We start from the raw sequence: 19,440 nt of genomic DNA, 5'->3' as shown, positions 1-19,440 counted from the left end.
GTTGCACAAAAGATGATTGACAGTGCTACTCTAAACCAAAACATCTGCATGAACTTTTTCTTCGCCTGATTGGACTAATCTACGTCCCTCTAGAATGTTAGTTTTTTCGCTGAAGATTTAGGAGCAAGAGAAAAGTGGAAGCTATCGTTGAAACACCGTCAATTCATATTAATATATGGCAAGATTTAAGTCTAAATCAATTTTAGGCAAGACATTTGCTAAAGCATGGGTCATTTTACTGCATATTTACAATCCTGAACAGAAAAGGTTACAGATGAATACAACATTTAAAACAAAAATCGTGTAGGGAAAACTTTAATGGCCGACCAACGTGTAGATGAAGTAAACGATTTAAAACTTAACTTTGGCAGAATGTTTTGTGAGGCAGAGAGTTATGTCATCATGTAAACCGTGTCTCTTGGTTTTCTGATTGCTGCTGCTTGCAGCTGTAGGGTTTAACTGATTCTCAAAGGATTTTTTAAAAAATGAAATTCATGTAGAAAAAAACTGTATTAGCCTTGCAATGTGAAGATAAAGTGAGCCACTTTAATCTTACTGTGAGGGGTAAGATCAATATTTTTTGTTATTTAGAAGAGGAAAAGGCTTAATATGTACAAGCTGACATGACAGTGACAACTGGCAAGGTAACAGTTTCCGTCCCAAAAGATATGAGAAAAGATGAGAGCAAGAGGAGTAAAAAAACTTGTTTTGTTGTCCTCAGGCTCAGTGTGGCCCAGGCTCTGATTATTGTGTAGTGAAGCATGAGTGGAAACGGCTGGTTTCCCGTCTGCAAAAGTTCACCCCCGTCAGTCTCCCTTCCTCCCTGTCCTTAAAACAAGGGTTGAGAAAATGGTGTTAAATATGCATTTCCACTGATACGTGTAAATGAAAGTTAGTGTGCCTGTTTAGTGTTTCTGCACTCACTGAAGCAATTGAATACATCTGTCAGATACACTGTTCTCTAAAACCTTCTCACATTTGCACATTAGTGAACACTGACATGCTTAATGCTTTCACTTTTGATACATCATTAGCAAAAGCACACATCCTCTCCCTCACACACAGAATACTAAAAGAAGTGTCTCCAAATGGCCACTTTATTTCTTTGCATACACAGGGTGTTTGCAGGTCCGTAAAATGTCTTAAAATCTCTTAAATTTAATTTGATAAATATTAAGACTTAAGTCATTAAATAGTTAAATTGGAATTTGTGAGGTCTTAATTGCTGCAAACTCTTTATCTAAAGTCATTTATCCATCTTTTAACTTCTTTTTATCAAAATGAGTCAAGCTCTTCTATGTGAAATTGAGAGAGGTGGAACCAAGTCATTGTTTTACGAGTCACAAGTAAGTCTCAAGTCTTTGGACTCAAGTCAGAGTCACTAAATGTGAAGCCATGTTGAAAAATATAAATATATAATTCGCAAATACCAACCATGCCTTTAAAAGTTGTCTTTAATTTTCTTACAGCAAGTCTAACTGAACTTAATCGTGAAAAAATAATTTATAGCATATATGATCACTAACCAGTACCACAACAGAATTCATTTGATATGTTTCTTACTTGTTTTGTATGATGTAATTGTAGATGTTGTAAAATAGTGAAGAGTACGCTGATGTTGCATACAACATCTTCAACCACTCTTTTCAAGTCAAAGGCTCAAGTCCGAGTTAAGTCATGAGTCATTGGTGTTAAAGTCCAGTTGGTCCAGTTGGACTTTAAGTCTTTTTGATCTTGTTGAGTAGAAAGTTATTTAAAAAAAAAATTCTACATCATGTGATTAAAGTCCAAAATGTAGTTTAACTTACTTAAACAACCATATTCCTAAATAAAACTTACTTCTGCATTATATATTTATCTTGATACCTACCTACAATGCTTGAATAGGAAAAAGATTAACTATCCAAAATCAGTCTTGAATTTGGTTTAAAAATATCCTAAGATCATTTATTATAAGTGTCTGATACCACAAGCAACCACGACACATATTTTTTAATCTGTTTTTAATCTACTTTTTGAGGTCACTTAAACCTGCTTATATAGATTGAATTCACCTTTTGACTTGTTATTGAATGTGTCATTAATGGCATGAATGATTCATACACAATACCAGGTGCCTGGGACTGCAATGCTGCTATGACGTACAAAAATGTCTGTTATGAAAAAGGTTTACCAAGCCCCTTAACTGACACTGAGGTGAAAAGAGGACAACACCGCTGTCTTCTCCTCACTCATAGAGGAGTGGGAGTGAATTCTTTCAACTGCCTAAAAATAGAGAACAAACATAGCTTACTCAAATGTAACCCCTCCGTCCCACACTAGACACAGACTTCTTGTATGAGCAACATTTTTCTCTGGCTGACTTTTTCGGAAGATGAACAAATAATAGATTTTAGAGATAGCTTGTGAGGGATTTTCCTATTCATAATTCTGACAAAAGGACACATTTTGTTTCTGTAAGAGTCACAGAAAACGTCAGTACTAACTGGCTGTCTTTGAATCTGGTTTTGAAGTTCTTAAAAAGAATTCAGAAAATTCCCACCAGCTGACACTAGACCTGCATGTTGTGACAAAAAGAGGATCATTTTGCCCATAAAAATGTGACAGTTGTTGCATATGAATGCATTAATGGTGGACTGAAAAATTAAGCTCTGGTTGACACTCAACTTGCCATTTTTTTTTGTCAAAACAGTAAATATTTAAATGAGAGGAAGGCAGCTCACAAAGTCCATATAATATTGTCATCATGTCCAAGTTCTGTATTTCAGTCAGAAGGATATTTTAAAAGTACAGAAGCCGGTCACTCAAACAGGTCTGCCCTTAAATATGTTAAACTTTGAGCCTTAGTAAAATGTAAACACGGGATTCATTAAACATGTTCGCGCTTTGGTGGACTCACAGCCTTATGAAATTAACACTGGCAGGTGTCCAACCAATGAGAATTTAGTCGGAAAGGATCAATGGACCACAAGGTGTCAGCCCCACTAATTTTGTGTTATATGAAATATCTTGTTATACTGTTATTTACAAAATCACTCACTTGAAAACAAACTCTGATTTTTATTATCTGAATAAACTTGAAAGGGTTGTGCCCTGGGGAGGAATGAACCCTTTGAATGGCTTCCTCTGTAGTTATAGATGTAATTGCATTTGCAGTTACAATTACACTTGATACACTGAAAAAGAGTCTGCATACATACAGATAAGTTAAATTTGCATTTAAACAGCTTGTCCAGCTTGTTCACATATAACAGCTCAACATTAGTTTCCAATAGAATGGCTATTTAAAAAGCACTGTCTGAATTAAAGTTTACAAAGTGATTTACAATCAAGTCAATCAAAACTGATTTTATGAATTTATTAGTATTGTTTGGATGAGAGGGAAACACTGTGGGCATTCACGCCTCTCGGCTGTGCCTCAGTGTCTCACAGTAGGCTCACTTGCATTTTAATGAGGTCCCATTCAACACATCACACAACCAATGAGCTTCCGGCTGTGTGACTCGGGTCTCTGGGCCGTGACAGGCCAGGGAAGATGGTTCTGCTTAGTTTTCAGCCCAGCAGCTCCTGTCTCAGCCCCATGCTTTTTCAGCCACATGCCTCTTTCTCTCCGTCTCTTTCCACAGCTCCAAAAGAAGGTAAATATTTGTTCTGGTGTCCTCTAGCTGAGAGGCACAAAAACGCCTGAATTTTCCCTGTACCACAAACCAGCAGTGTTGTGATTTGTGATCTCATACAAGCAGGACGAGATAATCTTTGATGATTCTAATGAAATATCAGTTAAATGTATAATAATACGTTTATCGCAACTAACAATGGACAACATTTTCACGATGAGATGGAATGTTAAGTAAGATTTGGGCCAAAAAAGCCTGCAAACCAGCAGTTCCCGATCTTTTTTTAAAGGTGTACACTCACATGTATATTATGTTACACTATATTTTCTCACGATTTTACAATATTTTACACTTTTGTTTCACTTTTTTAAATACAGTGAAACTGTGAGTCTTTACGTTGGTTTGATCAAGTTTGCCTTTGTGCTGTTAGTGGCAGAAGCTGGACATTTAGCTACTTCAACCTATTTACACTGTATATTCATTGCTTTTCAGTGATCATTCATTACTTTTATCACGATAACAATGTGAACTGTAAATTCATTGCCTCAACCTACTTTGTGACCATTTATTCGTTATTTTTAGCTAACTGGTTTTCAAGCGTTCATATGCAACACGTGTTCATGTTAAGCTGACTCAATAAATAGATTTTGTTTTATTTTCTAACTAAATTGTTACTTAGATGTTTTCAGATTAGTTGAGTTTCAACACAATATTTCCATGTACCCCCAACAACTGCAGAAGTACCCCCTAGGGTACAAGAACCCCTTTTTGGGAACCAGTGTTTTACGCAATGGTGTGTATTGTGTAATCTTAAATAATAATGTCATTATTATGTTCCATTGTCACATTGTAATTTCAGCCTAAATTAAACACTAGTCTTTTTTTCTCTTTCTTTTATCCTCCCTCCCTCTGGTCTCTGTTTTCAGGATTATCCATGAGGATGGATACTCAGAAGAAGAGTGCAAGCAGTACAGAGCTGTTGTCTACAGCAACACAATCCAGTCCATTATGGCCATCATCAAAGCCATGGCCAACCTCAAGATCGACTACGAGGAAACTACCAGAGCGGTAAGTTTCTGCAGTAAAGTTGACAATGAAACTTTTAACTTTTTACACATTGTCACACTCTACGGCAGGTTGGTTGAGGTTTGAAACACAGCAAAGATGGCAGCTGTGTTGTAGTAAGAGGATTGTGCGGCTAATAACGTAAACCACTGTAAAACTGGATAGATATGCCAGCTTGAGAGCATCTACAATCAGTGAGTCACTTTTATTTGGAATCACTAAAAGTATGTTAGTCTAATAAACACATATTACGTTTGAAAACAGCTTCAAGTACTGTTCCCATGTTCACAACAGTACCAAAAAAAGTGTTAATTTCGTAAGCTACTTTTTAATTTAGTCATAGTCTTAGTTCTGTATCAAATGTCCTTGTTAGTTTTTTATCATATTCTGTTTTAGTCAAGTTTTAGTTGACTAAAAGTCTGGACATTTCAGTCTTAAATGATCTAATTTGGTATTTTTAGTTGATAAAAACTGTTGACATTTTAGTCTTTTTTAGTTGTCAGACTGTGTTGAACATTTCAGTCGGTCTATTCAAAGTTATTTGACATAAGATTTTATCTTATTATGTGATAAAAAAAAGACAGGTTGAATGATTAAGAATGAGCTTTGAGGTCAAGTGTTCTGATGGTATCAATATAGGAAACATATCCAGATATCCAATAGCCAATGTAGACCTGATATGGTGTACGCAGCACAGAAATGGAACTCCTGCATTAAGGAAAATGAAAGTCTACAATATTTTTTCTCCTCCTTTTTTTGTTTAAATGTAAATGAAGATATTTTGGTTGTTTTTTATTTTTTAAACTACATTTTAGTCTTGACTGTTTACATCAACAATATTTCATTTAAATATCGTCACAGTTATTTTTGTTCAATGTTGTTTCCGTTTCATCATCATCTCTACTTAGTCATGGAATAAAAGGCTGTTGACGTCATAAGTAGAAGCAAAATTAACACAGAACAAAACCTTCTTGAAACCTGTTCAAGCACAGTGTAATATTTCCACACTAAGTTTAGAGATATCATCTCTACTAATCACCACCAATGCCTCCACTCTGCCTCCATCCTTACCACCCATATCTAGCCTTGAGGATTTGAGGCGGTAGAAATTATACAGCTTAAGAATTTCTCTCAAGTGCGGTGTGACAGTCTGTACTTGGAAATCAACTCTGGGTAGCAGATGCTTGAGATGGACTCCTGTGGTGCCATATATTTTCTGTCCCTGCTTCTATGTGTGTATGTGTCAGTGTGTGAGTGTGTTTTTGTTAAAGGAAACAGTAAATCATCTCCTCCTAGGGAGATTAGACGACAGAAATAAAATTCAGGCATTAGTCATGAGGTGAGAAAACTACATTCTTTTTTATATAAACCCAAGTGTCACAAGTGTGATTCATATATTCTATTCTCACAGATCATTGGACAGATAATTTATAAGTAAGTATGTTTAGTTATAGATGATGAAGTGATCAGTCAACTCCTACATCAAAGTGAATTTGAAAAGATTATGCTTCATTTGTGCCGAGAAAAAAGAGGCAGCTTTCATACATAGTTCGACAATTCAACTCAATGGCAAATATTTCAGCTCATATTGTTTGTTTCTCTTGCTGTTAACTTAGATATTACATGTTACTATGAGTGTGTAAATATTACATTGGAAAATCTGATCTCCCTTCAGGCTGTCAAAGTTGCTGAATTGGAAATAATGAAGCAATGTGTCGTGTGAAGTGTTTAAAATCAATACTAAAACATGCGTTCTGCAATGCAGGCAATTACATGCAGATTTATTTGTAACCATAAATGCCTTACTTTGCAGTTTCTGTACATCTTTGATACTTTTGTACTCTGCACATTTCACCCTCCTTGGTGACCTTCATTCCAGAGGAGTTGGATAAACATGGTTTTTATGTGGAAAGAGCTTTTTGACTGCCTGGTATATGTCAGTATCGGCTCTGCCAAGGTAGCTAGCGCTGCATGACAAATTCTGCTGATTTAGGTTATTTGAGTTACACCTTCCCCCACTGTAATGGCCTTCAGAGAGCTCTGAGTATCCTGGAACATTTCATGGATTTCAATTAAAAAGACAATATTTGTCTCACAGCCGGAGGGAACACAGTCAGCATTCAGCAATAATCCAAAATCAGCGTGTGACTGAAATAGTTGGTCTGATTGCCTTTTTTTTTTCCACAGGATGCTTTCACCATTTAAAAACACGACAAGCGCTGAAAACTATTAGTAACCAAATAGTAGTTTGTAAAGTGTATACCTTTATGCACCCACATATATATATGTCATGTTGGATATTTAACAGTGTGTCATTTCTTCCATGACCTGCTGTCAACTGATTTTACATCAAAAGCAACATTCTCATGACAGTATCATAAGACTATTTAAGGTTAAAGGAATATTTCACCCTCTAAATGATCATTTGTATTTCAATTACTAACTCTATGTTTCTTTTAATTCATAAAGAAAACGTTTTTCTTGCGTGCCCTCACAGTGAACAAAGACTCAAAAATAGGCAAATATTCTCGATGAGTTGAAGTCATGGGGTCCATATTTAACAACTGCAAAGCTAATTCAAAACATCCATTTACAAACTCTCACACAACTTGTGCAGTAAAATTTCAAGTCTCCTTTATCCAGTTATATGATCAGCACTTCCCAGGCAGTCAGTATTTAAAACTGTTTTGCATAAACATTGCAGGGACACTTCTGGTCCGTGCATGAGACAGTTTTTGCAGAAGTGTTTTATATGTTACGGTTTTAGTAAAAATGCTTGTGTTTTTTGGAAGTACTGAGCATACAACTGGATAAATGAGACAAGTTGTGTGAGCATTTGTTAACAGATGTTTTGATGTGGTTTTGCTGTTGTAAAACATTGACCTCCTTCACTTCTTCAAGAGTGTTTGCTTTTTTTGGATACTTTGTTCAATGTGGATGCATGCGAGAAAAAGTTTTCTTCCCCACTTCATGAAATGCAGAGAGAGTGACAAACAATTGCTCATTTTGGGGGTGAAGTAACTGATGGCCTGTGGGTTGGTGAAGGTGAGCGTAGGTATCGGAAAGCCGTGGCATTCTGCATTTTGATCTCCTGACGTCCAGTTGAAACAGCTTATGTTGTCACAGGATTTTGATTACTACCACGTGGTACACAGAAAAGGGCTGCTAACTCACTGTGACCTACCGCTAAGATCAACTGGAGGCCAGACAGTGGTTAACTAGTGCATGGAAGTCTGCTCTCATTAGCAAACATCAAAAGTTTATGTAAGCCTTTGTTCAGTGTCAAACGCAAAGGGTTAGAGTGGTGTATTGAGGGTGATGTAAGCTGAAGACAATCCCCTTCTTATGCTCTTAATGAGAAAAAAATAATGTTCAGTTCAGAATTAGTAGTAGTATCTTAGGGTGATAAAGGCAAGTAAATACTACTAATGTAAAAACAAATGTGCTGTAGTGTCTACCACTTGATGTATCTGTTTCTCCAGGCCATCCACCTTAATAGATTGATGCATTACAGTGTGAAGTTTGATGGATGACTGTGTGATGGCCCAGGGCCAATTCAACCAGGGATGGATACATCATTTGTGATCATACTAATCCTCACCTTTGGTTTTCTTAACTCTTTGCTGCCCTGTTATGCAGAGGGCTGCACAAACTTCAAATTACGTAACATGGAAAGAAAAATGCTATTGTTGTTTCCATCGTGGAACCAGTGGTTGTAGCTCTTATCTGCACTTTCTAAGTAAAGCAGACTGAGATAGCTGTTTTTAAAGAGCACCAATTACCACAAGCACACACTGGATACCCACAACAACAGCAAGCTACAGATTGTATATTGGCAAGACAGCTTGCTGACTTCTCTTGAAATCTAATTTAAGTCTGCCAGGCAAGTTAATGCAGAAAATGACCAGTCCAATGAATCTCGGTTTTTGTTTTGTTGTTCTCATTACTGTTGGTTACGTTCAAGTAAAGTCACTGTCAGTTAATCATGAAGATCAATGATGAGAGCAATGCTACAGTAATCAGTACTCTAGCTGCAATTATCAGTACCAAACACTTTGTGGTAATAAAATGTATTGAAGCCCACCATCACTGGGCCTTGCTAGAGAGATAAGTGGAACACCAGCCATGTGAAGAGGAAGTCCTAAATAAAGCTTTGCAGTGTCAACCTTATCAGCTTTGTCCAGCGAGGAAAAATAATGAGGGTTAATACACTTGATATCTTTTTTTAGGGACCTACTCTGTCTAATGTGTGTGTGTGTGTGTGTGTGTGTGTGTGTGTGTGTGTGTGTGTGTGTGTGTGTGTGTGTGTTTGTGGTGTGTGTGTGTGTGTGTGTGTGTGTGTGTGTCTTTTCTTGTCAGGACGATGCCCGCCAACTGTTTGCCCTGTCAGCAGCAGCAGAGGAGCAGGGCATCCTGCCAGAAGACCTGTCCAACGTCATCCAACGACTGTGGGCCGACGGCGGCGTCCAGAGCTGTTTCACACGGGCCCGAGAGTATCAGCTCAATGACTCAGCAGCCTAGTAAGTGCCTTAATAACATCAAATAACATCAAGGATATTGTGATGATGATGATATGATGATAAATCGATAAAAGCTGGGATAAGGTTGTAAATATCAGTATATAGACCGAATCACTGTGATGTCATGCAATTGATTTTAATAATACCTAGATACCGGACCAAAGATGGTACCTATTAAATCCAATGGAGTTGCTCGCCTGATGCATACACCCAAAAAGTTTTGTAGCGTCCAGGCTTATCATTTTATGCGCCCACTCCTGGACAGGTTGCTGTGATTTTCACCTGGAAATTATTGTATTAACAATCAGTTGTAGTTGATTTTAATATATTTAAAATATAAGTGATTCGGTTGACCCTGTGATAAGGCTTTTTTTTTTTTAAATCACAATTTGAAAGGCAGAGCAGGAAGTGTGAGGAATTTCTGTAATATATTTCATGTCCTTCACCCTGCATTTAGGATAATCTTTAATAGACCTACCACTTCCTTTAAAGTTGGCCATGCTGCCCAAATATCCTTATTAGTCACTTTTTTCTTTGGCTATTACTCCAACACCATCCTCTGCTTCGGTTGTTCAAAGGTTTTCTCTGCTGGATTCACTTTTATCAGCATCACAGCACTGGCTGTGGAGAGTGCCCTGATAGAGAGCAGCTACTGTTATTGTTAGTGAAGGTATTTATGTTTTGTTTAACCTGTGAATTTCATTTTAAGACCAGTTGTGTTGCTAATCTGCAGCAACACAGCAACCTCAGCCTCTCTCCGCAGGTCTTAATTACCTTAATGACCCTCATTTCTGAGCCGCATTGTTAGAATGTAGCAGTATAATAGCAAGGAGAGCATTGGGTAATTGAGAGAGGCTGTTGGTAAGAGGTGAGAGGTGGTTATCGCTCTGACCCCTCTGGGATGCACTGCTGCTCTGAAATGGAAATCCAGTGAAAACAGAGAGCCTCAGCCTCATTCACAGCCAGCTGCAGCAGGAATTAACTGCACTGATTTCTGTTTCATACACAAGGCCTTTGATAATGCTATGACACCTCCAGAATGTGCTGTAAACTGTCAGGGGAGTGTTAAGTATTTCAGCAATGATTACTTTGCAGTCACAGCTTTATTTAACTTCCAGGGGGAGTGATATTGTTCGCTGTTTGTGTTGGCCAGTGTAATCATAACTTCTCCATCTCTGCTTCACTGCTCTTGTTAAAGCCGAGGGGACCTGGAAGCATACCATTAAACAGGGCCGTACATTTAGTAGCTGGGAGAGCGGACGGTGTTTCATCATGGCTTTGTAGAGCGCTGAGAGAGTCGGTTGCTATAAGAGAGGACTAAATGAGTCTGGCACTAGACCATAATCCGTTTCTGAGCACCTGCTGAGAGCCAGAGAAAGGAAGGGAAAGATAGAGAGAGAGAGAGAGGTGGCAGAGCTCAAATTTACAGAGATCTCTCTCTTCTCTCTCACTGCTTTGATAGACAGGGACATGTACTACACACTCTGAAAATAATGGATCCAGCTGCCATTATTTCAGGAAACAAGACCTTTGCACATGTCTGGGTTTATAAAAATGAAATGGTCTCCTTTCATACATTGTAACTGTTTTGTGTACAGCAATATCGTGTCTTTTATGGTTCCACACTAGATCTCTAAAAAAACAAAAATATACATGGTGAAGTTGGGACTTGGTGATATGGCCTGTAAATAATATAACAATATTTTTAGGCATATGATACAACGGATTTATCTCAATATTTTGAAATCTTCTCTGAACTACTGTAGACTTCTAAAATACTTAACTAATAAGCCACAGTTACAATAAAGTTAAAAAAGTGTTATAATTAAGTTAAAGTACTGTTATAATAAAGTTAATGTACTGTTGTAGTAAAGTTAAATACTGGATACTAGATACTGTTTTAATAAGGTTAAATAAAGCAAATAAAGTAATTATAATGAAGTTTAAGTAGTTATAGTAAAGTTAAATAAGGTAGTGTTATAAAATGATTAAATAAATACCTTATAAAAAATGGTGAAAGTACTTGACTTTAATAAAGTTCAGTAAAATGCTATTTTAAAAAGTTGAATAAAATACTGCCATAAAATGTTACATAGAGTACTCTTATAATACTGTTAAAGTACTGTTAGATTTAAGTTAAATAAAGCATTTTTATAATAAGGTTAAATAAAAAAGTTTAAGTTAAATAAAATTCTGTAATGAAAAGTTAAACAAAGTTCTGTTATAATAACTTTAAGGACTGTTATAGTGAAGTTAAACAAGGTACTTTTATGGTTGATAAGGAACTGTTGGGGTAAAATAAAGTACTGTAATTTAAAAAAAAGTTAAATAAAGTACTGTCATAATAATATGGCATTTTTTAAATAAAATTCTGTAACAATTTTTGCAATATAGTCATTTTATACATTCCAAGTGAAACCAGACGTGATACAAAGAGTATAATCGATATATTGCCCACCTATAGGTGAGGTGGTATTAAACTCTCTTGTAACACCTATAAAATTATCATTATTTTGCCACTGACAACTCTTTTTCACACTGCAGTCAAGTACCTTTTCTTATTAGAGTATAAGCCGACCAAATTCAATTAATCTTCAGGGCTTATAAACCCAATGGCCAAATCAATCAGTGTTACAATATCTGATGTGTGGACTACAAAAGCAGCCTAAACCTCTCTCTGTGGGGAGCAGGATTATGATTAAACTGTCAAACACGTGGCATGCAGTAGTGATGCTAAGGCTCTAATATCTGCACCCAGGCTGCGGCTTGTATGGGATTACATCCAGCACCAACGTTTTGTTATACAACACTGCCTTTTTTATGCAGTTATTTATTGCACTGAAAGAATAATACAAAATACTTTTAGCGTATTGTGTGTCTCCCATGGTAACATTATATGAGTAAAAGTTGACTGTGGTCTTGTATTTAGTGCTTTTATCAGGTTTTAGGCACGCTGGCCTGGAAAGTCAGATTGCTTTATTTGGCCATGTTTGCACACACGCTCGCACACACCCTGTTCCCTCTAAATCGATTCAAAACAACACAAAATATGTAGACAATAGCAGAATGTCAACACATTACTGTCAAGGACAGATAACTTCCTTTCAGCTAAGACAAAGTGGTAAAATAGAAGTTCTACAGTAACATTCAAATACTGAATTGGAGGAAGAGTGTAAGAAAATGTTGATACACTTGATTATCTCAATAATATCTTTTATGACAGTTGATTCTCAAAAATGCTATATATTTTTTCATTTTTAATTATACTGTGGTAACACTGTCTGTTTACTTTTTTCATTTGTTTACCTAAGAAATCCTGCAAGGCATTTTGTCATATTTTTTGAGGTTGCTGAAAGAGAGTGTTAGTATAAAACTGCACATAAAAATTGAACTCTCATTTTTCTTTTTAAATTGGTGCCTTTTGTTTTCAGTTCAATGTTTAACAAAAGAATGATGGACACATTTTTCACAAGCAATTTGTTGTATCTTATCAGTATACTGAAAGCAGCAGAAAACACAGAACTGAGTACACTTAAATATTTGTTTATATATTGCAAGTAATGTAGAAATTCAATGACGTTATCGCATATTATTCCCATACCCTGCAGCCCTACACAAATCTATCAAATAGAACATTTACATTATATGAAATGATTATTCATGATTGTGAAGTGAAACAGGCAGGCTGTGTGGACTGTGTGAATGGAGTTAGCAGAGGTAGAGCAGCAGTCTCTGTGTTTTATGACCGCACCTGTAATATGACTGTAAATTTGAACCTGACTGTGCTGAGACGACACGGTGCTGTTAGAGAGCAAACGCAAGGCACTTCTGTCCTTCTCACGTCTGTGCGAAGAAACAGATGAGACTTCTAACCTGAAACAACCCTTACACTTTACTTTAACATAACCACTTAAGATCTCTTTTCTCTGTGAGGTTACAGGACAGTGCTTTTAATTTGACATATTGTTTTGTGTTCTCATCAGCTATCTAAATGACCTGGAGAGGATAGGCAAGCCAGATTACATCCCCACACAGCAAGATGTGCTGCGGACCCGAGTGAAGACCACCGGCATTGTGGAAACGCATTTCACCTTCAAGGAACTGCACTTCAAGTAAGATCCCTCGTTTACAGCTTTTCCCTGAGCTGCTCATTTTGTGAAACACTGTTAAAAAGGGTTTAAGATGCAAATCATGTTTATATTGTACAGCTCAGCATTTCATTCAACTTCAAAAGGCCAAACCCGACTCATTACTTAACAACAGCCTCTGCAAATATACTTCCATTGAAATTAGACAAAGCAGTGGCACTGTTTCACACAGTGAAGGACATACAGTTATATTTAATAGCTTGTTTTTTTGTTAAGATCATCTTGTAACCAAACTTACCAGAAAGGTTTTGCCCTCGGGACTCAGGCGCAGCAGGTGAAAGCAATTATTAATTTAGGCTCATGCTCACCGCCTGACATGTATCGACACATTTCAGTTTGAATAGCTGTGATGGTTGCCTGAAAAAATTTGTATTTTAGGAATTTTTCAATCAACACTTTTATAAATGCATCAGAGAGTAATAATAATAACAATAACAAGGTGATGGAATGAGACTCAATTTAAAAATACCTGGGTTTCTTCTTAGAAGACAATCTGTCTTTCAAACATCATATCGAGTGTCTTACAAAAAAAAAGCTCAGGGTGAGTTGGATTTCTTTCATAGAAACAAATGCTGTTTCCCTTTTAGGTCAAGGAAAAAACAGCTTCAAGCGACATTTTTTGTCAGCAATTGGTTGAGATATTTTAAATATGCACTCAAATTCATCTTGCTTGAAAATGTTGGATTCAGTGTGCCATGCTGCGATTTGTCTCTTATTCAGGTTTCCGCACACATCATTGCAGTTTGTATGAGAAACACTGGTACACTTTTCTTTATGAGGCCATTTTCCATGAACCTTATTTATGTTCTCCACTGACTCCTAAAACTGTCAGCAGCTCTGCAACCTTTGGTCATGTGATTAGCTTATGTATGTCATTCCTCAAACCCGCAAAATTTTTGCTCCGTCATTTTGTGAGCTGCAGTGTCACCTTTAAACTAAAAACAGGATTAAGGGCCTTTTGAACACAGAATGCACATGTCCGGTTCCTGAACGCTGTTTGTTTGAGGTCTTGTGAGTGAATTTTTATGCCGTTTGTTTTAACTTTTGCTGGTGTGTTTGTAGTCTCTTTGTTCTTTATGTGAAATTCTGCTGCTGTCTTGGCCAGGAGTCCCTTGAAAAAGAGATTTTTAATCTCAGTGGGACTATTCCTAGTTAGATAAAGCTTAAATTAAATAAAATAAATCAGATAAAACTACAAGTCATTTGAAAAAGCAGCAAACACCATTTAATTGCTGACCGAGGAAAATGAATGTGTGTGCGCTTATGAGTCACGCATTTATGTTTGTACTGAGAGTTTTCTGTTTGTTTGTACAATGATTCTCCTCTTTGGAAAGTCGATAGTTAGCAGAAAGGAAAACATTTGTTTTCCGATTTGTGCAGTTGCTGTCTCGTTGCCTTGAACCCAAACAGCTTGTCCCACTCAGTGCTGTTACAGTGGGGACTCCGCATGTTGCTCACACAGAGAAATAGATAAGGGGGAAACCTTCAGTGAACACACACAGAAATTGAATTCTTCTTTGTTATCCCACACAAATAATATGCATATGTGTGGGATTTTTCTGTGTAACTGAGTGGTTATAACAGTAATGGCAATATGTATTGCGGTATACAAACTCATTTTGGCCTCTTCAGTTTGTCACTTTGAATGCTTTTCTTCTCAGAAGTTTGTTGTCTTTAGAATGAAAATGTTTTGTCATTATGAGTTTTGACAATAAATTCTCCCCTATTCGTATGAGATAACGAAATCTGAAGGCAGCCTTCAAACCACACACAAACACGGTGTACTTTATATCTGATGGAGACATTAGTCACCAATCAGGCTTTGGAAACTACAGAGGAAAGAAATTGTTTGTGAAATATCAAAGATCAGAAAAGGCTTTCAGTCAGACTAAACTTTTGCTGCTTTATCAAGGCAGAAGAAATAAAACGGTGTGTGTGTGTGTGTGTGTGTGTGTGTGTGTGTGTGTGTGTGTGTGCTTGAACAACCTTCTATGTCTGGTTTTTGTCCATATGAAATAGTTAAGTCTCATATTTACGTCTTGTTTTATTTTATTTCTCTTTGGATGACATAAACTAAATCCAGCTAACACATGTTTACCTCCAGCACCTCTTCACTGCTGCACTGCAGTGATATATTCAGCCTATGTAAGCAGTGCTGGAGATGAGCGCACAGTTGAGGTGAACAGTCTAAAGTGTGTCACTGTTATAATGAGCTCTACTTACTCAGCATAAAGCTGGCTGCCCATGGAAGTCAAAGTTGTGCTTTAATGAACCGAATTCTGTAAAGTGAAAACAGCTAAGCAGAAAGATTAGCTGTGTCGCTCTGTGCTGCTACAAATGGTTACACTCCACCTTTAGCTGCCAGCTAAAAAGCATTCCCTCAGCGTTAGGTGGAGAAAATCCTCAGTGTGGCACCGTCCAGACGAGCATCCTCCCTCATCTGTCTACTGTAGGTACCCTCCGTCTCCATGAATAAGTCATATAAGTGAAAAACATGTCGCTGCTGCCATGCCTCAACCTGACTTAAGGCCGCCTGTTACCACAGCAACTGCACTGAAACCAAAATGCCAACAAATGCCAGGAAAAATGACAAGGCCTGTGCAGAGAAACACCCTGCCCTGAAGAGAGGAAAAGGCAGAAATGTATTCGCTGTACAGCGAGGGAGAGAGCACACACATTTCCAGAGGCAGACCTTGAAGCTGCTGTCTGTCAGTATGAAAAGTGTTGTTTCTCCCGCGCTCAGTCCCAGCCACTCTCCCATTAAAAATGGCATGTTTATTCTGTGTGTGTCTACGCAGGATGTTTGATGTTGGAGGCCAGCGGTCAGAGAGGAAGAAGTGGATCCACTGCTTCGAGGGAGTCACAGCCATCATCTTCTGTGTAGCCATGAGCGCCTACGACCTGGTCCTGGCTGAGGACGAGGAGATGGTGAGTTAAGATTGAAGGAAAAAGCTTTGCGTGTGTTTCACAGCTGATCCCCTTTCCTGGGATGATTTAAACTCGGAGGAGAGGTTGGGTTTTCAGTAAACTCATTTCCTTTATGTGCCCTAGTTGTGCTCACTAATAATCTCTTCATCTCCGCATTTTGTCCCACCCAGAACCGGATGCACGAGAGCATGAAGCTGTTTGACTCTATCTGCAACAACAAGTGGTTCACAGAGACGTCCATCATCCTGTTTCTCAACAAGAAGGACCTGTTCGAGGAGAAGATCGCCCACAGCCCTCTGACCATTTGCTTCCCCGAGTACACCGGTACAGTCTCACTACAAACACAGAACAGGGCCGACTGGCAAAACCTCAGTTTATGATTGTCTTTTTCATTTTTACAACCACTTTACTGATAACAATGCAAATTTTAGTCTCAAATTAAACCTTGCAATATTTTTTGATGCAATACTTCCTTGTTCCTGTAAAAGAAGCATAAAACAAGGAGAAATCTAGCTGCAGTCTGTCCCCCTTTCACATAGATCGCATTCAAGTCACACAGATCTGTTTCTCAAAAAAAATTATTATCAGTAACAACAATTAAAAGACGACTGGATAAAAGTATTTCCAAAATCCTTAAAGACTCCTCTAACCATCTGGGTGAGGACATTTTCTGTTATCTGCATGATAGAAATTATTTTTAACTAATTGCTTTATTTGTGACTGGATTTACAGATCCACATGACCAGAAATGACCTTTCCTTTTTATGTTCATCACAAGAAATAATCAACACGCTTTTTTATGAAAATCGGTAAAAACATCTCTCTCCGTCTCTTATCACTGATCGTTTGTACTGTCTCAGTTCTCTTTTGTTCTTTGTTCATACAAAAAGTAAAAGTATATAAAAAAGTGGAACAATAGAACATTACATCAATATAAATGGAAATGACTGGAGGTAAAACTGTAAACATTTTGGTTCAAATTGTATAAATTAAGCAAAGTCAATCTGACATAATTTTGAGCTCCAATCTTTGTGTCTTTCGATGATGAAACTATCTGGACCAAAAAAAAAGTCATCCAGATGACTAAAAAAGTCTTTAAAGATTCCAGAACGTCAACACGTGTTTTTAACCACCACATTCAAATATTACTGGATAGTCGTTCTTCAGTCTCTATAGACAGATATCTGTGTACTGATACTAAATCTGTAAGCAACAGGACTAGACTTTGTGGTTAGAAATTTTCTGGTTTTCGTTTGTAGTCAGAGGAGTATTGGCCCATCACACTGGAGCAGGCTTTGGTTGCATGCAGAAAAGCAAAGTATGTGCTGAAATGTTTTGGCTGATATGCTAATTTGGAAACCAACAGCTATCATGTGATGACAATTTGAACTTTTTTTTTGTCATTTTTATTTGCATTTACATGCAGATATCTGTTTATAGAGCATCATGACTCTGTGTACATAGTGTCTGAAGTTGTTAATCGGACTGTAAACAATGACCAGCACAGGGAGCAGGAAGTCCGGATATCCGCTGGCTACACAAGAACACCCGCGATACTGGCCTCTGCCCCCAAAAGCTAAATCGTCGTCAGGCCAATAGTCGATGGATTCAGAGATTATCTATGTGACTCAGATGTAATGGGAATATAAGAGAAGCACAAACTGAGCAGAATCAGGAAAAATGAATTCAACTTTTTAAAGGAAATTAAACTAAAACTGTCTGATCCCGTCAGCAGGCTGAAGCTCTCTGACACTCTTTTTTGTCTTTCAGGCCCCAACAAGTACGAGGAGGCTCAGGCTTACATCCAGACCAAATTCGAGGACCTGAACAAGAAGAAGGACACCAAGGAAATCTACACCCACTTCACCTGCGCCACCGACACCAAGAACGTGCAGTTCGTGTTCGACGCCGTCACTGATGTCATCATCAAGAACAACCTGAAGGACTGCGGCCTCTTCTAAAAGCTTGACTGAGAAAGAGTCAAGGTGAGTTCAAAGAAATGACTCAGTGGCTCAGCTCTGTTGACAAGTCACAGCATGAATCCTGTTTGACATGACTGTTTCTGTGTGTTTTTGTGCTTTATTAGATTACTTGAAGAGTTCTGATGACCATTGAAATTGGGGGAATATACACACATCATGAATGACTGCACTGGCCAACCACGATTTCTGCTTTGATCTGCTTTTTATAAAGACACCTAAGAGACTGAAAACCCAACGAGCCTCGCAGAATTTCAACCAATGCTGATCCAGCCGCTCGTATCGTTAACTCTTTGGGCTATGACCACAAAAATCAACATTTATTATTGTATTTTTGTTCTTTTTTTCTTCTTTTTTTTTCAATTACTAGAGGAAGCAAAGGAAAACTTTTTTATATAAATGCATTCATTTTACTTTTAGAGATTCTGATGTGCAAATTATTAAACTTTTAATCACATGAAGCTTATTTTTTAAGAGATGAAGCACAGGCATGGACATAAAATATGGTTGATAAAGGAAAGTGCTTTTTTTTTTATAATGTTTACATGAGTTCATCATTCATAGCCAAACCGTATATTGTTCTGCATGACTCAACATGGCAAATATTAGCTCTGTAATCTGCACAAATTATCTAACATTCCTACAAAATGAAAAGAAAAAATGTTAAAATGTTGAAAAGGAAAAAAAAAAAAACGCTTCACGTGCAGGGGGAAATTATGGCAAAATTCTAACTGATATTTAAAGTATGTGTGTACCTAACATTCTTTCACTTTTTATAGTACCATTTCCATGTCTGTTGCAGTATGTTTGTGCCTTGACTTCTGTTTACAACCAATTCCTAGATATGCTTTCAGTACTGTTTGACCTACTGTGCGCCTATATTTTTCTTGCATTTACTGCCTAGCACCTATGAATATATAGTGATTATTAATGAGAGACGAAAATCTAATTCAGAAAAAAAAGGTTAGTGTCTTTTGGTAAATATTAAAATGCTTTAAAGTCCTATATGATTTAATTTAAATAAAAGTAGAGATCACCTGACTCCTGCGCGTTGTTTATCCTTTTTTTTGTAGTATTGTTAATTTTTTCATGGTGGGACTTAACACTTTCACTGTTTTTACACAAGAGGATCAGATTACAAAAAAATAATACAATAGGGTTTACAATGGTGCTTGGGGTTTAA

The 19,440-nt window shown here is 37.3% G+C and overlaps 1 protein-coding gene across 1 annotated transcript in view; it reads left to right on the top strand.

Annotated features, from left to right (window-relative positions):
• The window catches only part of LOC121956064 (guanine nucleotide-binding protein G(i) subunit alpha-2-like), a 71,929-nt gene extending 52,829 nt beyond the window's left edge, over positions 1 to 19,100 (top strand). The window contains exons 3-9 of the mRNA XM_042504151.1: positions 4,544 to 4,685; positions 9,042 to 9,202; positions 13,186 to 13,314; positions 16,149 to 16,278; positions 16,449 to 16,602; positions 18,049 to 18,263; positions 18,365 to 19,100. Coding sequence (XP_042360085.1) covers positions 4,544 to 4,685; positions 9,042 to 9,202; positions 13,186 to 13,314; positions 16,149 to 16,278; positions 16,449 to 16,602; positions 18,049 to 18,239 — 907 coding nt within the window. The 3' untranslated portion in view covers positions 18,240 to 18,263; positions 18,365 to 19,100. The remainder of the gene's footprint in view (positions 1 to 4,543; positions 4,686 to 9,041; positions 9,203 to 13,185; positions 13,315 to 16,148; positions 16,279 to 16,448; positions 16,603 to 18,048; positions 18,264 to 18,364) is intronic.
• The last annotated feature ends 340 nt before the right edge of the window (positions 19,101 to 19,440 follow it).

This window comes from Plectropomus leopardus, chromosome 2, assembly GCF_008729295.1.
Source record: "Plectropomus leopardus isolate mb chromosome 2, YSFRI_Pleo_2.0, whole genome shotgun sequence".
NCBI classification, from domain to species: Eukaryota; Metazoa; Chordata; class Actinopteri; order Perciformes; family Serranidae; genus Plectropomus; species Plectropomus leopardus.
The sequence above is the reverse complement of the archived record's forward strand: the minus strand, read 5'-3'. Positions and strand labels throughout refer to the sequence as shown.